The sequence below is a fragment of the Porites lutea genome, chromosome 13, assembly GCF_958299795.1.
Source record: "Porites lutea chromosome 13, jaPorLute2.1, whole genome shotgun sequence".
Taxonomy (NCBI): Eukaryota; Metazoa; Cnidaria; class Anthozoa; order Scleractinia; family Poritidae; genus Porites; species Porites lutea.
The window spans coordinates 1,235,004-1,252,096 of NC_133213.1; the positions used below are offsets into that span (position 1 = coordinate 1,235,004).

Here is a 17,093-nt window from a genome sequence, read left to right on the forward strand (position 1 = left end):
TAGGTGAACATTTCGCTACAACACCAAGAAATAGCGCACTAATTTGCCTTGAACTTTTAAATCTGTCGACGAAATCATCCTATGGAGTTGGCAGAAATTCTGCAAAGTATTATTTATTTCTTAGGATCTCAAAAAGGCCGGCATGCACCTCACGACAAGAGCGTGAGACAGAAAAGGTCCAGATCACTGGTGGGAATCGATTTCGTGACCTTCAGGGACCCATTTTGAGGCTTCAACCACAGAGCTACGGAGAGATGTACGCCGACTTGTCTTCGGCTATAGGCCATTGACTGTTAGTAGTGTGGGCAGTCAAACAATCTTACATGCGTTAGTTACCTGCACATTTTAAGCTCTTAACATTAAATGAAATCTTCACAACAGGAAGTAGTAAAAGTTCCTTTATTGTCAAATCCCGTTGACTTTGTCTTGGCAAAAGAAGAAAGCTTTGGGCTATTGAATAATCACTGTGTAAATACGACCTACATGTACAAGAGTCTTGTAATTATACAACGCTAAGTATTGTCATTTAAGTGCATCAAATCCTTTCCTGCAAACGCGTACAGCACGTTCAATTTCAAAAGTTCTTCACCCATTTTTTATTAAATACACTCATGTTATCCGGGTTTTCATTTGTATTCACACAGGTTCAGTAAAGCGAGTGTATTATTGGTAAACTTAGGCGGCTTGTTGTTGTTTCAGAAGGCGTTTCTTCTTGAGGCTCTCTGGTTCCTCGGGGGGTGGGGGACGGGGGAGACGGAAAAAGACCTTGACTGAGTCGTAGATGAACCACTGCAGAGCTGTGAGGGTACCGATCATGATGATACGAGGTCCCAGACCCTTCCATAAACCTACAAAAACACGTAAATAAGTCAATACATGCAGTAGCAGATATTAGTGCAAACACCAAAAAAAATGTAACATCCAATATTCAAACACTGACAAGAGATACATTAAAAATGAGAAGGAGTGTTTCCTCCAATATTCAAACACTGACAAGTGATACATTAAACACGGGAGAACGTGTTTCATCCAATTTTCAAACACTAGGAGAACTACATTAAACACGAGAGAACGTGTTTATCCAACATTCAACCCTGATGACTGAGACATTAAACAATTTCTAAACTTTCTTTAAAGTATAGCAATCCCTTGTTTTTTCTAAGAGTTTATTTGAAACAAGTTTAACCAGTAGGTAATACTCACCTTTCATTCCCAGTTCACGTGCAGCTTGGATGGGAGTGCTGCCGACATCATTATTCAGCTTGGACACCACAGTGTCGGCAGGATGAGACACAACAGCGCAGAATACACCAGCTGTGACATGAACACGGATTTAAAAGTAATAAGCATAGGCAAGGGTTTCTAAGAAAAATTCTAAGGAGCACCCAAAGAGGTACAGCTGTAAGCAGTGAGGAGATTAAAAGAGGTTAACCCCTTTTAAGGTTCAAAATTGATCAAAATCAAATTTCTCATAACAATATCAAGTTATATAGTTCATTTTATAATCAAGAGAAAAAGTTCTTCGTTCACTTATCAAATTCTCATTACTAATTCTAGAAGGATGGAGGACAGCCTGGAGAATTTGTGCTTAAGGGGTTAAAACAAGACTGGGTGTATCTGTTAGGGGAGTAGAGGTGTATCAGAAATTTATTCATTAAAGTGTCAAATGCCGCCAAGTGCTGCAACTATGGAATAAAGAATGGAACCAAGCTTATTTTTTCTAAAAAAGAATGATTTACAGACTTCAGAATGTAACTTGCTTACCAATGTAACCTGCAGCAAATGTAACAACCAACTGCTCGGGCTTGCTGCATTCACTCCTAAAATCAGAAAACACCCATGTTGAAAATCACTTTTCACTCTTGTTGCCATATAATTTGTTTGCTACCAGATAGACATATGTACACACATCCTGGAAGGGGGGGGGCGGGGGAAGTGGTGGGCATTTCCTTTATTAGCCCACATGGGGAGACATGGGTACCATGGGCACCACTAAACAAGGCACAAGTAGGGTTTTCAGGGTCTATAGTCTTAAACAGGGTACACAATTTCACTCTTCAACATTGTGAACAGAGAGACAATCATCTCTCAAGACAAGACATTTGTCTCGCGAGAAAGAAGATGAGACTGGTGATTCACTTTTGAGCAGTACTGTACCCTACTAAGGACACTCTCTTTATGTCTCATACTTGAAGATGTGACTGTTATTTCTATGTGGTCATCTGAGAAACACAATGTTCTAGCCATTTGTAGAGCAAAGGCAGTGCCTTCTTCCTCAATTTGCTTTAAGACCCTAAGTATTTGATAGGTCTCAGAAATCAACCAGTCACCAACTGAGCTAGCGTGAGAAAACAGCCAACATTATTTTGGCAATGATACCACTGGTTTCCCTGTCACATGTCGTCTGAGAAACGAGTGCAGAAATTCTATACTGATAACGTGTCACTGCCCAGATCTGGGTAGTGCTTTTGATTGGTTGTGCTGCATGGAAAATTTGATTCAACCAATCAGAAGCACTTCCCAGATCTGGGTAGTGATGTGTCATCAGTATGGAATTTCTGCGCTCCTTTCTCAGACGCCATTTGGCGGGGAAAACAGTGGTAGTGTCACCAAATGTTGGCTGTTTTCTCAGGCTACTACTGAGCTAATCCTGATTTAATAGCTCAAATGAGGGTTATCTGCATTATTATTCTTAGGCTATGCTCACACGATACCGGATAGCTACATTGTATTGTGCAATTAGCACAAAAAGCATACTGGGTAAGGCTTCTGTTCATACTTAAGGAAAGTAATTTAGACGCAATTTCTGTAACAGAGCAAAGGTAGGCCGCTCCTGCATTGTACTTTTAAAGTGCAGAGTCTAATGTCAGATAGGCATTCATACTACATGTATACTAGGTAACTTTTTGTGCTGACATGAAAAGCTATGTGGTATGATGTGAATATAGACTTATTTACAGTTACTATACATTGCAACTATAAGAAGTTTTATACATGTCACCATAAACAATGGGTTACTGACCTTGGCTTAGGTACAACATGTTTGTACAGAAATTCAACAGTTCGCTCAAAGCAGGCAAACTTCATCATGGTGTAAGGGATTTGTCTCATCCACAAAGGAGGAAGGCCTTTGTAAAATCTAGAAAAAGACAATATATAGAAAAACATATCAACCCTTTAAGTCCCAATAGTGACCAACATCAATTTTCTCCCAATGATATCCATACATTGTCAAGAGACTAGGTTATGAGAATTAATAAAATGATCACTTAAGAGGAAATGCTTTGATCTTTTGTCAAATTCTCTCAACTCATTCTTTAAGAAAATATATAGAGATTAGTTTGGAGAATTTGTATGTGGATATTGGGGCTTAAAGGGTTAAACAAAACCATTCAATGATCAAACCAAACTGGTAGCAAAATAGCTGGCCATTGTGAAATGCAGTTAGTGCAAATATTAGAGGAGCATCTGTCATTAGAACAGGACGATAATGAAGAAATGAGTACCCTGTCACCATATTCTCCTCTTGTTTTAAAAGCAAACACAAAGCAATGTGAAAAGAGAATCTAGCTGTTGTCCTTAAGGGCGTTTTTTGGAGACTTGTCAGCTTCTGCAACTGCTGGTGACATAATAATTTTAGTAACAACATACCCACGTATTCCTTCTTCTGCCCAGAGTTTAGGCACTCCCTCGCGCAGATTGTTGGCCCACCCAGGTTGGGTTTGAATACGAACTTTGACCGCTTCCATAGGTGATAGCGCGATGTCTGCAAAGAACTCAGCACTGGCTGAAGCAGCTAAGTACAGTGATGTTCGGAAGAGGTATGAATTTTCCTAAAAAATAATACAACAAATAGGAATTACCGTGTGTCAAAAAAGTTTTGGGGTTTTTTTGTAGATTGGCAATTTTTTGTGTTTTGCAGGAACTAATTTTTGTGATTAGGATAGATTTGTTTTTCTTGCTGGAAATTAATTTTTGCAATTTTCAGAGAACTTACCTCGCCTATCATATTACTGTAAAGGATCTTGAAAACTTCATAGAAACCAAATTTGCAGAGACCCTGCATTGAGTAACCAATGAAAGTGGGTGCCCAGCCTTTGGCCAGACCTCGTGCTCCATCTTCCTTCACAGTGACTTTGAAACCATTCATAATGTTTTTGTATTTTCCTGGGTCTACCTGTAAAGTGAAACAAAATCTTTCAACCATTCAAAATTTAAACAACAATAATATTACTGCCACTCACACTCACACTCACTTGGTCGCCCGAAGGCAGGCAACCACTAGATCTTTCCACAGCCTCTTATCAGCCATCAGTGCAGCAATCTCACTTGCTTCCAATGCCCCAGTATCCCTCTTAAGAGTGTCAATATAGGTAGTATTCGGTCTTCCTCTCCCGCGATGGCCATGTGTGGGCTCCCAAAGGACTAATTTCTGGGTACTTAGCTCTGGATGGCGATAACAGTGACCCGCAAGTTGTAGCCTACTGCCACTGAACTTGTAATTAGGTCTCTTTAGAGTATCCCTGATAAGCAGATACAAGGTGCATAAAAAAACTCTCTTGTTGGGAGAAAATTTATGTTTATCACTCTTGGGACTTAATGAACTAAGATAACCATGTCCATGGATAATTGACCAGGGCCCAGTTGTACGAAGGCCAATTCGCGGTAACCCGGGGTAAAATTTTAATCCGGATTTCTTTTTCAAAAGGCTGCATTTTTTCGGATAATTTTCTCTATTCTTTTTAGAGCACCCAATCATCAACTTGTAGACAAAAAGAATTAAAGCGAATTTGCTTCTTAAGCGTTCATATCTGAATTCAAATTTTGCACTAACCCTGGGTTATCTTAACCCAGCTTTGAACAACCCGGCCCAGTACTTTCTTTAAGATGGCCAATACCATGAGTAATTTAGCTGTGTAATCTGACAACAGAAATAATGTATTCTGACATCTAATTTTTTGAAGGAACCCCTCCTTACCTGGTAACTTTTGAAGCAACTTCTGTTGTTAGAATTTGTTGCAATCTTACAGACATATGCATATACATCTTCATTTTTTGAAAAAACAATGATAATATAATAAATTGACCTGGATCAAGAGCAGTACACGTATTTCTCACTGCGTACCACTCCAAGCCAAACATGCAGCCTGACCTTTAGTATCAACACCACAATTTACTAGTATTACAGCACAAAAATAGCTACATCTGTAATAAATGGCTGACAAGAAACTTAGACTAGATACAAGAAAAAAAGAACTACAGCACTACTTCAAATCCTAAAACAACCCAAAAAACACATGAAGGACAGGTGGGTGCGGCAGGTCAGGCAACGGTGGATGGCAACAAAAACAAACAGAACTGAAGACACCACCACCCTCAAACATATACTCCCAGCCATGTCTTAAAAAAATGTTTTTCCACTTCTTTAATTCCTTAGCCAGCAGAGAGCCACACTTACCTGAATTCTGCACTTTACCAGATCAAGAGGCACAACAGCTGTATGAGTGAGACCACAGCTAAGGATTCCGCCAAATCCACAGTATGCATAATACTTTGAACTTCCAAACTCACAACTGTACTGTTCTCCTAAAAAAAAGCAGTAAAACAGTGGTCTCATCGGTGCTCCAAAAAAGTCTTGTCAAGTAGTCCAAGACAAGTGGATTTTCTTGCTGGGTAAGTAACTTTCAAAGCTTACCAAGGGTTTCCACTTACGAGAGCTTTCTCCTTTATCCTTTTCTCCTTTCTCACTGTTCAGAGGGTACTCCAAACCTTTCTTGTGAAGTGCAATTGGGGCTTTTAGTTTTTATTCATTATAGATTCTAATGATGCATCCCCAAAAAATTTTTATGTGCACATGAAAGAGATTTTGAAAGAAGATTTGAAAAGTAGAGGAGGCTGATTATAAAAGGCAACTCACACACATCAAGGACAAAAGAGTGCTGCAGTTTATGTTGGGATCTCCTGGATGGTGCACAATTCTTTGTTTTTTGTTCACAAATTGTGACAATAAATTAGTGCGACATTTCACTGGCCAGTAAGATAAATACAATAGGAATACTAGCAGTGACAGAGGAGTCTGAAGGCCTTCATAACCATTCCACTCAAAACAATGAGATCTCAACGAAAACAAGAAGTAACCTACATGTATGGAGCATAAACAGTTTAGTTGATATGAATCATTAACCAGTAAATTAATTTTTCAATTTTCCATGAAGAGTGAAATGCTTGATTTTTACATGAACATGAAGATATTTTAGGAATTATTTGTGACGCATGAAAAATCTCAATAATTTTTCCGTAAAAGCTTTTTTGCAAAGGGGTAAAGGGACCCTAGCCTTCGAAACCAGTCATCTCTCCTTGCTCCTTGCCGCTTGGGACGTTGTGTCTCAGCAACAGAAATTCGATACTGATTACGTAAACAGTGATTTTACATCATCAGTATGGAATTTCTGTTGTTGGGGCACAGATCTCTCCTGGTGAAATGCCCCTTGCCGAAAGCAGGGTATTCAGTAAGAGCCGGTGGCTGGTGAAATTCACTGGCTATTTCACATGAACTCGCTGCCGACTTTTCTTTGGAAATTACCCCAGTTTTTACAAATAACATGATTTAAAACAGATACTGAAACAACCAATGGTTCATAACTATTAGGAAAAAGAAATAAATTAAAAAAATAGAGTATTCATGTGCTGTTACTGAATAAAAAAGCCAAAACTTAATGATGTCTGTGTTCTGTTCAAAAACTCTCATTTTTGCTGCAGAATGCTGGAAATGCATTCCAAGAAGCCCAGATTTCAAAATTTTACCAGGGGGCATGCCCCCAGACCTCCCTAGAAGCTTGTGAAGGTGCAAGTTTTTTCCATCTCGACCTACTCCAAAGCTTTTACCACCTAATAAAACCTTAATGAAAACCCTGGAAAGGAGGGAGGAGAGATAGTTTTTTTCACAGGCTAAGGGGACCCCAATTCCCCACCTACTACATGCATGTACCTGGTAACTTGCAATTTTGCTAACAATAGAGCCCTGACATTTAAGGACCAAAACTAAAATTTAAAAAATCTCAACTGATCAAAAGTGTAACATTTTTCAACAACTTGCAAACATTCATCTTAAATTATGACTGTTCAAAATAGGGGGAGGGTTTTTGATATCTACATTTCCTATTTCAAGGCCAAAGTCCAGATAGATTAACTCTATATCATACACGTTATAAAAAAGTGACGTAAACACGTGAACTAACACATATTTGTTGCGTAGTTTCCCTGAAATTACGTAGGGGGAAGTCCGGTTACTTGCAATCACACATGCACACAAAAACTAATTCTCTTCGAAGATTTTGACCCAATAAACGTACACTACAACGATCAAACTCCAAGAAAGGAAACCAAAAACTACACAGTATTGCACACCACGAATAGAGCACTGACGTTACAAATATATTAGCCTGCCGAGGTAATTCTTGTGTGGATCTACTCTGCTCACGTGGATGGAGACATCGTTCGATCATCGAATATTAAACGTTGGCCACTAAGAGATGCGTTTCAAACAAGCGGATAACTCTTATCCTACCCAAACCATATCTCTTAAAACAACTAGATGGTTATAAGTCGAAAGAATAACTTTCTTTTAACGATCAAGAGATAAACGACACCTTACAATCGAAAAATGCCGGTTCTCCAACTTACCTCCTTCGATATTCGGTGCCGCCATGATTCGGCTAGATCGATCTTGGGTTGTTGGCTCTGGTGAACATTTTGCTACACTAAAGGGAGCAGCAAACGGGCTGTTCTTCGCCGTTTCTGAAAACCTTGAGAACATTTCAATTTTTTGACTAATAACGACACAAACCGGTGAAAAAATTCAGTGCGCTTCGAGGTCGAACGCCTCGTCAATTTCCACGCTAAGAGGAAGCCGATGACGAATTATGGGAACTACGTAACATTGCTAATTGTTCGGCTGACTGCGCATAAGTTTTGTGCATAGCCGCTGTTTCTATATCTGCTGTTTCAAATTATCGCAGGAAACGTGGCGGCCGTAGGCCTATAAATTGAGAATTTCTAGCCGCTTATAGTAAAAAGGTTAACTGTAAAGTTTTCTCTGTTTTCTAGCCAAAAGTTTGCCATGCCCTACTGTCAATATTGTTTCATGGGATCTCACGTGACTTGTCATGTGGCTTATGGAGTATATTTGTTATCGCTGAGAGAGCTAAAAAACGGAAAAACCGTGACGGAAAGAAATCAACCGTGGAAAAGCCAAAACCTTTTGAGACCCTCTTGTGAAGCATTTTATAACGTCCAAAACGAATAGCAATATCAGTCCCCGGAACATAATTTATACCAAACTGGTGACTGGTCATGATAGTTACCTTCTTCTTTCCTTCAAGTCTTCCGTCCTATTCGAAAGGTTTAGTTATGGTTGCGGACATCTAATGAAGAAGCGGGGAAGTTGTTACACAGTACATGTAGAATGTTAAAAAAGTCCCGATGCATTGAAGGCAAGCCGGATATAAAAGCCATCAATGGTGAGTGGGTGAGGTTGGGACGAGTTGGAGAGGGGCGGGATACCATAGGTGCTCGTCCGCTGATATTACCCGCGTCGGTTAATAAGGAACTGGGGAGAGGGAAAGTGGAGGGCTTCCTTTCATTTCCCCATTCCTCCTCTTCCATTTTTTCCCCGCCGTCTTCCTCGCAGTTTTTACTTCCTATTCCCCAAACGGTAAGCTTGTTAGCAGGCTACCAAGGTATCTCTCACTGACAGCTTTCCAAACGACCATTAGAGGTACCAATACACACCCAGCCAAAGAGACTACTCTTGTCATTTTTACGTCCGTTTATGTTATATTTAAGTCCGCCAGGGAGCCAATAGTTTCTTGAGTGACTAAAGTGTTTCCCATGCCAGTTTTTTGTCTGGATATTTAAACATAATAAGATATGGAATGCTTAATTCAAGGTAACGATTTTTTGCTCGAAAAGTTGTAGTGCCCACTATTAAAGCCTCTCAAAAACTTTCTACTTGTAGTTTCTAATCAGCGTATTCTCCCTTGCAAACATCGAATGTCTGATTCGATGGCCACTGAAATCAAGAGTAATCCGAGATACTCAAATTATGGAGAGCTTTCTTGCTGGCCATCCTGGGTACCAGGGGCTTTTTTTCGCGTGCGGTGAGGGGCTCACGTCGGCCGAAGGCCGAAGGCACGAGCGGTGCGCAGAAAAAACCTCTGGGACCCAAGGTATTGCTGGCGGCCTCACCTTTTAGAGGCTAGTGGTCTTGGTTGACCAAAAACTAGGTTCGTGCAGTAGGTTTCCTAACCCTAAAAGCCGAATGGTTCGATACCCTAACCGTGAAACACTGGGAAATAATGATAAACAATGATCTGATATTGTTTTCTGCGGCGGGTATCTACCCCACGTGCAGACGACCCCTCCCTTTTTCCTTTGTTGCACGTCTGCACGCAAGCTAGCCCAAAAGGCCTCTCCCCTGAAAAACCGCATCTCAACACTAATGATGAACAGTGTCTACACATTTCCTTTTCTCCCAGTCGTTTATTTGTAATTTTTTCTTCACTGGTACACTGCTTGACTATCCTACCCATACTATTATCCATAACCTGTACGTCATGTGCATCAACCTGCATCATCATACAACACGACCAATTCATTTGTCATCCTTCATAACTATTTTTGTTTTGCTTTGTTTTATTTTTTCGTTTTTTTATCTTGTCATCCTAGCGGACTCTGGAAAAAAGTTTTCCGCTATATTGAAAAACACGCGCACACCTCGACCTGTATGCTTGTTTGTTTTCTCTTCTTCTTTTTCTTCAGTATTTTTGTTTTGTTTTTGCTTTCGCCAAACGTATTACACAGGAATTCATTTTGGCCATCACATAATGTACCACACTAGCTCCATGGGGTAGTACTAGCTTAACTTTCACGAACTGTGAAGGTTAAAGAAAATGTTCCCTGCATTTGGGCATAAGAGGGAGTTCCCGCACAAAGCTCCATAGCCAACACTGGAATTGCTACCATGTGCTTGTTTCCCTTGTACTGGAGATGGAACAGCCTTTTTCGTAACTTCAGTGGTTCTCTGAGTAGAATCAGCCTTTTCATTGTTACTGACTCTTAGAGCACCAAACCAATCCGGCGGCAGCTGTTGGGCAAAAAAAAAAACTTTAGCCTCTGATCAAATGTATTGAAATGACTGTTTTATTTATTATGACGTTTGGAGGCTTAATTAAAAACCACTAGATGCAAAACGTATTTTTATCAGCACTGTTATAGCTTGTTTCGAAGAGCTTTCTCTATTCCAGTCTCTCTCCTCCGCAAAAGCTTCTTTGTGTCATAGGGGGTGCTGGGGAGAGGGAAAAAGATATTTGATATTCCTATTTTATTGGAAAACCCAGCAGTAGCCTCTAGGGAAGAGAGGGTTTCAGTTATAAGCCCCCCCGGATATAACTGCCCCCAGATATAAGCCCCCCAGGGGAAATAAGCCCCCCCCTGGATATAATCTCCCCCCAGATATAAGCCCCTCCATTTGCAAGACAACTTAAGTAACCACCAACATCACATTTTAAGAACCTTCTAGTTGGTGTAGCCTAGGCGCGATTTCCGAGCCTAGGTGCAGCCCAGGGGATCGAAGCTACCACCTCCTGCTGTGAAGTCAAGCACTCTAGCAACTGGACTAATCCTGCCGCCGTCAAAGGAGAATTTGTTACTTAAAAAACAAAATTGGTTTGTTCTACCATATAAAAATGTAATGAAATCCTTGTGGAATGACTTTGTTTGCATGTCTTTTCCAAAGCTTCAGAATTCACTATTTGGGTTAACAGTCATATGACAAAACTAATCAAAATAGAGCTAAAGACGCTAGAGCATTTCACTATATGACACTGAAAAAGTAAAAAAAAAATTACCAGTAACAGGAATGGCAGGGCTGGGTCTTGGTTTCCATAAGCCATAGTCTTGGGTAGACTGGTTCATGAACTGTGTGACTGTGTCCCATCCAAGTCAAGTTCCTTTCCTGACCTGTCGTGACCATACTTTTTTTGTTTGTTTACTCGTTTAATTTTTTCTCAGTTTTGTGGTTTTTTTAGATGATTATTTTTCATTTAATTTTTAAATTTTTATTTATTTTTTTGTTTTTTTGTTGTTTTTTTTTTCCCTTCAGTTCTTTTGTGGGATGGAAAGCTGTCACGACATGTCTGATCTTGTAGTGCCTGCAAAAAAGTAAAACTTTGAATAAGAACAGAGGGTACGAAACCAAGGTGGTCAAAGATGCTAGCTTACATATCTAAGATTGTACCTTAATAAAAAATGTTGCTAAAACAGGAAGACTGAGGTCAATGCATTTTAGAAATCAGCCACTGTATAGTGAATCCCACTTCTAATGAGACATGACAGTTTTGTAAATACATGCAAGACACTGCATGTTCTAAATCTTCCATATTTCATAACTGAAGAAGTATTACAAATTAATGTTCAGTTAACTCTCTTTAAGTTTGGGGCTGGTACCAAGTGTCTGTGTAAGAATGATGTCTGTCTTATAGACAGTCAATTAAAGGGAGATAAAAAGGCTTCAACCAAATATTTGTGTCCATTTTACTGAGGGGTCCATCTCATAGAGGGTGTCGTTGTCAGGTTGGTAATATTGTTTGGATCTTAAGTTTGAACTATCTGTCAAAGAAAAGAAAAAAGGAAAAATCTTGGGAACACCTCGCCATCTTAATTGGTAACACCCCTCCCAGCTTTAAATTAACAATAATGCAGCCCTATGTGAGAAACATTAGAAATCGACCCTTACCTTATCAAATAATATTACTCTGGCTTTGTCTTGCTTCCAAAGCAAGATGACATTGATGGCAAACATCGTCTGATCCAAGAGGGCTTAATTTCATTTCTTATCTTCTCAGTTTTGTTAGTATTGCGTCTGAATTTAGATTTTAGAGTTGACCACAGTCTCCTTGTCATCTGTGAAAATCAAAATAAAGCAGACTTAAACAGAAAACTGATAAGTCCACCCATGCATAGCCTATGCAAAACATGACAAGAACATGCCCTAACTTCTTAGAGCTAATGTAAGTACACACACATTACAACTTATAAGAAAAAGTACAAATAGGACTGTTCAAAGTCGAGCCAATAACATCATAAGCTGATAAACTGAAACTAATCTTCCTTAACCCTACAGGCTATGATAAATCCTAAGTTGTCCTATAAAGTAATATTAAGGTGTAAGTTACACTGATCTCAATCTATTTACCATTATGGATTTCCGCATTTTTATTTCTGCGACTGGCTCACTTTTTACGGGATCGGCCCCAACATCTAGGAACAAAAGAAATTAAACCTCAGAATTTCTTGAACTAGATTTCATATGCCAAGGTAAAAAAAATGCTGGAAAGAGAGAAAGATCGATGAAGAATAAAGAGACCATAACTGCAATCCGTGACATTAGAACTTGGGTCAATTGAAGGATTAACGTTGACAATTGTTGTGCTCAACCCCCTATCCCTGGCCCTTTCAATGTTGGCCTCGACCTAGGGAGAAAAAGCCGTACCTTCATCTAACTTTTCATCGGACTCTGTAAGCTTGACTTCCAAAACCTATTGTTAAAGAAAAAACAGGACAAAAATACTTATTATTATGTCATACTAAGCCACTATTTGAAATACTACCTTTCTACAAATACTCCTCCACACAGATACAATAACAAGGCCCCCATGTATCAATTCTTGCCCCTAGAGCACTGCGTTTATGAAGCTACAGCATGCCCTCAATATATAAAGAAGAACATTTTCTGATTTACTAAAGAAGTGATAATTATTACTTTTTCAAATAAAGAAGTTAGTATTAACTTGTCAATTCTCATTATGCTGTAATAATTAAAAGCTCTTCATTTAGAGATGAAAGATCCTTTAGTATATTCTGGTTGCTTTAGTACAGTTTCTAATGTGGTGACATACTTTTTGAGGATCTTCATGTGTAATGTTTTGATTCTTTTGGTGCATGTCTTGGTCATCACTGTCATTGTTTTGGTGCATTTCATGGCCATCAATGTCATTGTTTTGGTGCACCTTTTGGCCATCACCGTCATTGTTTTGGTGCACCTTTTGGCCATCACTGTCATTGTTTTGGTGCATTTCATGGCCATCAATGTCATTGTTTTGGTGCACTTTATGGCCATCATTGTCAGTGTTTTGGTGCATTTCATGGCCATCACCGTCATTGTTTTGGTGCACCTTTTGGCCATCACTATCGGTGTTTTGGTGCATTTCATGGCCATCACCGTCATTGTTTTGGTGCACCTTTTGGCCATCACTGTCGGTGTTTTGGTGCATTTCATGGCCATCACCGTCATTGTTTTGGTGCACCTTTTGGCCATCACTGTCGGTGTTTTGGTGCATTTCATGGCCATCACCGTCATTGTTTTGGTGCACCTTTTGGCCATCACTGTCGGTGTTTTGGTGCATTTCATGGCCATCACCGTCATTGTTTTGGTGCACCTTTTGGCCATCACTGTCGGTGTTTTGGTGCATTTCATGGCCATCACCGTCATTGTTTTGGTGCACCTTTTGGCCATCACTGTCGGTGTTTTGGTGCATTTCATGGCCATCACCGTCATTGTTTTGGTGCACCTTTTGGCCATCACTGTCGGTGTTTTGGTGCATTTCATGGCCATCACCGTCATTGTTTTGGTGCACCTTTTGGCCATCACTGTCGGTGTTTTGGTGCATTTCATGGCCATCACCGTCATTGTTTTGGTGCACCTTTTGGCCATCACTGTCGGTGTTTTGGTACACTTCTTGGCCATCCATGTCGGTGTTTTGGTGCACTTCCTGTCTTTTGCATCCAAAAACTTCTCCTTTCTCCTCGTCACTTTGCCGCTGTTCCTAAAAGAAATAAAAGAGGAAAATAAAAATACCCTCATAAATTAATGTGAGGGTAAAAGTGAGTCCCCTGGGATGATAGTAAAAGTTCAGTGTCCAACCTCCAAGTGGAAAGTGCAGATTTCAAGTTTGTTATCATTTTTTGCCTCAGTTACTTTAACATCTATGTTCCCTCATGTACTTAATTTGAAAAGGAAACATTTACTGACAGACAGAGAAAAATACTATAAATTAAACCAAGTTCATTAACACGTGGACCCTATCTTTGCCTTGAAAATATGCCCCATAGAGATACAGATGGCTTCAATTTTTAACTCTTGTGTATAAATAGAGAATAGCGTCTTCCATGTTCAGTTAACTCAAATGAGTCACTTACCATTTTAACCAGCGGCTCGTAGTGAAGGTTGGTAAGCATTAAGAGTAAACCGCCATCACGAACATCTGTCTTATTTAATCTGTCTGGAGTCACAACGTGAATGTAAGGAACTTTATTACAACCTTCTGTAACCACTTTACATGGAAGAGCTGTAAGGTTTGATAACCCGTAGATAACTAAGTCTCCAATTGGACTGTTAAATGCGCCATAAAGGCAATAGTTGATCAGTTGGAATTGCCAGCCATCAAGCATGAACGGAGAATAGAAGCTTTTATGTTCAGCAAACTCACGCATCAGAGCAGTTAGAAGATCTCGGTAGCTCTCGTATGTATTAATGCCCTCCTTCTGCATGGCCTGAAGGAGAAACATTAATGCATCAACTTACAAATTACCTTGAAAAATGTCTTTTGTTCACCACTCACCAGGAAACTTGTGAGGTCGACTTGTGACATAGAATATACCTGCCAACTCTCATGCCTTGGGCATGAGTCTCACGCCTGCGGGTTGAAAACTTCGATCTCATGCCGGCTCACGCTTGTGGGCCAATTTCTCACGCCTGATTGAAAAATGTGAGTTGTTGCCGTCTTGCTTGACACAATTTTCAAAAATATGTTAACTCAGACCCATGTAAGGAACGAAAACCATGTGTAAAATGAATAAATGACAATACCTTCCTCGTGATCTCTGATTTTTGAAGTGAAAAGCAAGTGAAAACTTCGCCTTCGACAGACTTCGGACGTCTTCGGAAGACTTTGCGGACTTCTTCGGAACACCTTCGGACTTCTTCGGGAATCTTCGGAAATTATCGTGTCGTCTTCAAAAATCCCAGCACTCTCCCAGGATAAAAATCTCACGCTTATATCTCAGGAAAGTTGGCAGGTATAACATAGAATAGGACTAGTCCCTCATTCTTCCTCAGGGATAGTAGAACAAGCAAAACGTGAACACACGTGAAAATCATCCCATGCGAGAAAAGTGAGATGCGGCGGTGAAAGAGCAGGCAATTCTCACATTGGGTGATTTTCACGTGTCCCTGAGGAACAATGAGGGACTACTCATAGTCTACTTGCAGCAAGTCTAGGTAAATGTGTATGAGCAACATTTTGAGTGCAAATAAAAGTCAGCGAAAACCCCTGTTCTCAGGTCAAAGTGAAAGGTGAACTTAACCTCAATCATCCTCAATCTGCATAAATTATTCAGATCATACTTGGCCTCATAAAAAATGAGGCTTCTTCACAAAATTAATATTTCAAAATATTACGCGTGTTTATACCGGTAAAACGTAATTTACATGTCTTAAATTATTTAACAATTTCTGAATGAGACTGGGTACGACAAAATACTTCTTCCTCAGTTAGTCTAACCAACCTTCTAACCTCCTCAACGTTGATCAAAACCAAGAAGGACCAAGAAGAAACAGATGCGTTTTTGCATTTCATTCAGTCTTTAGTAAAACTAGGTTGCCGCGCCTGTTAACCGCGCCTGCTGCATAAAAACGAGATCAACCTCGTCCCAGGGCGCTTTTCCCAGGATTATGAACGATATAAAAATATGTAGTCGCAAGCTCAAATTTAATGTATGAAATCATTTACAAAATAGGCACCGGAAGCAAAGCCCACACTTATCAGAGAGTTCGAGTCCAATTTGTTGCGATGCCCCTGGGCAAAGTCTCCACGTATCCCAGGATCAGACGGGGGTCCATTTACCCCATGGAAGCCGATGAATACGGCTTTCGTTACTTTTTGGGGACCTTAGCTGGCTTCAAGAGGAAAAAAACTAACTGAATGCACGAGCAAAATGAAGAGTTAACGAGAGAACAAGACGAATTTACATACTGAATGTTTGGTAGAAAGAGAAAAAAAATCTTTTTTTGGTTATTCTCCATATTAACCTCTCTTGAAACTATGTGCATTCCCTTAAACTTACATTAGCGTTGGCATAAGTTTGCACAAGAACCATAATGGTTTAAAATCCAGCCATAAGATATATGTTATTCTCTAGTTTAGCTTTAAACCTTTTTTTCCCTAGGTTTTTAAGTTTTTCTGATCACTTACCCTATGCCAAGCATGCAATAAGCAATGGCCATCCGCCGGAACCGGTACTCTACGTAATCCTTCCTGCTGAAGGTATTCTTCTACAGACCGTGGTGTGCCTGCTTGATCGGAGCTGCAGTTTTCCTTCTCTATAGAAGCGTAAAATTACAGACGTTTGTCGTTAAAGTGTGGTTCCCATGTAATCGTCCAGATGATCTATGGAAATGCCTATTTGAAGAAGCGACGTATAGCGAACCGGAAGATGAAACGCAGTCGCTTCAGACTAAAATGAATCTAATTATATACAAGGTGGGTGATTATTTTCAATAAGAAGTCTTGTTAACCGTGGTTATTGCAACATGTTATTTGCTGACGATTGGATACGCCATTCAAGTTATGTTTGAGTGAGCACGCACGTACCTTTAAGACAGTTACTGTAGTTTCTCCCAGTGCTTACTCTAAATCATTGATGGTCAAATGAGGAGAGCGAAAAAAACCGCGAAAATTTAAAATAGATCGAATGCGACTGTCATCAAATTGACACTCTGCAATTGGTCGTTTTTAATATATCTATCTGCGCGCGCCTTCGCCTGTCTTGTCTGTGTTATACATGGGCCTTGATTCTGGCTTTGTTTTACTGAATAACAGTTTAAACTTCGCCGTTTTACTCTTTTAGCTATTCGAACTAAATTTCGCCAGCAGTAAGAATTTGTTTTTTTGGAGAACTGTCGTGTTGCTTTTCTTTTAGTGAAAAAAGGAGTTTGTTTCACGCTTTTAGATTGCTCATGGAAGAATATTCTATAC

General features: G+C 39.8%; 3 protein-coding genes across 3 annotated transcripts; all 3 read right to left on the bottom strand.

Annotated features, from left to right (window-relative positions):
- Nucleotides 1-383: 383 nt before the first annotated feature.
- Nucleotides 384-7,918, bottom strand: LOC140922833 (solute carrier family 25 member 3-like). The gene is made up of 8 exons (XM_073372861.1): nt 7,684-7,918; nt 5,459-5,586; nt 3,998-4,177; nt 3,652-3,833; nt 3,023-3,139; nt 1,765-1,820; nt 1,204-1,314; nt 384-848 (listed from the first exon to the last, which is right to left on the bottom strand). Exons 1-8 carry the CDS (start codon nt 7,814-7,816, stop codon nt 676-678), a joined length of 1,080 nt encoding a protein of 359 aa, XP_073228962.1. The 5' UTR covers nt 7,817-7,918; the 3' UTR covers nt 384-675.
- Nucleotides 7,919-11,161: 3,243 nt separating this feature from the next.
- LOC140923352 (uncharacterized) lies at nt 11,162-13,335 on the bottom strand. Its single transcript, XM_073373445.1, has 5 exons — nt 12,957-13,335; nt 12,551-12,596; nt 12,254-12,318; nt 11,795-11,961; nt 11,162-11,210 (listed from the first exon to the last, which is right to left on the bottom strand). Exons 1-4 carry the CDS (start codon nt 13,329-13,331, stop codon nt 11,809-11,811), a joined length of 639 nt encoding a protein of 212 aa, XP_073229546.1. The 5' UTR covers nt 13,332-13,335; the 3' UTR covers nt 11,162-11,210; nt 11,795-11,808.
- A 12-nt stretch (nt 13,336-13,347) lies between these two features.
- Nucleotides 13,348-16,215, bottom strand: LOC140923554 (uncharacterized). The gene is made up of 4 exons (XM_073373628.1): nt 16,183-16,215; nt 14,257-14,610; nt 13,412-13,883; nt 13,348-13,364 (listed from the first exon to the last, which is right to left on the bottom strand). Exons 1-4 carry the CDS (start codon nt 16,213-16,215, stop codon nt 13,348-13,350), a joined length of 876 nt encoding a protein of 291 aa, XP_073229729.1.
- Nucleotides 16,216-17,093: the final 878 nt, after the last annotated feature.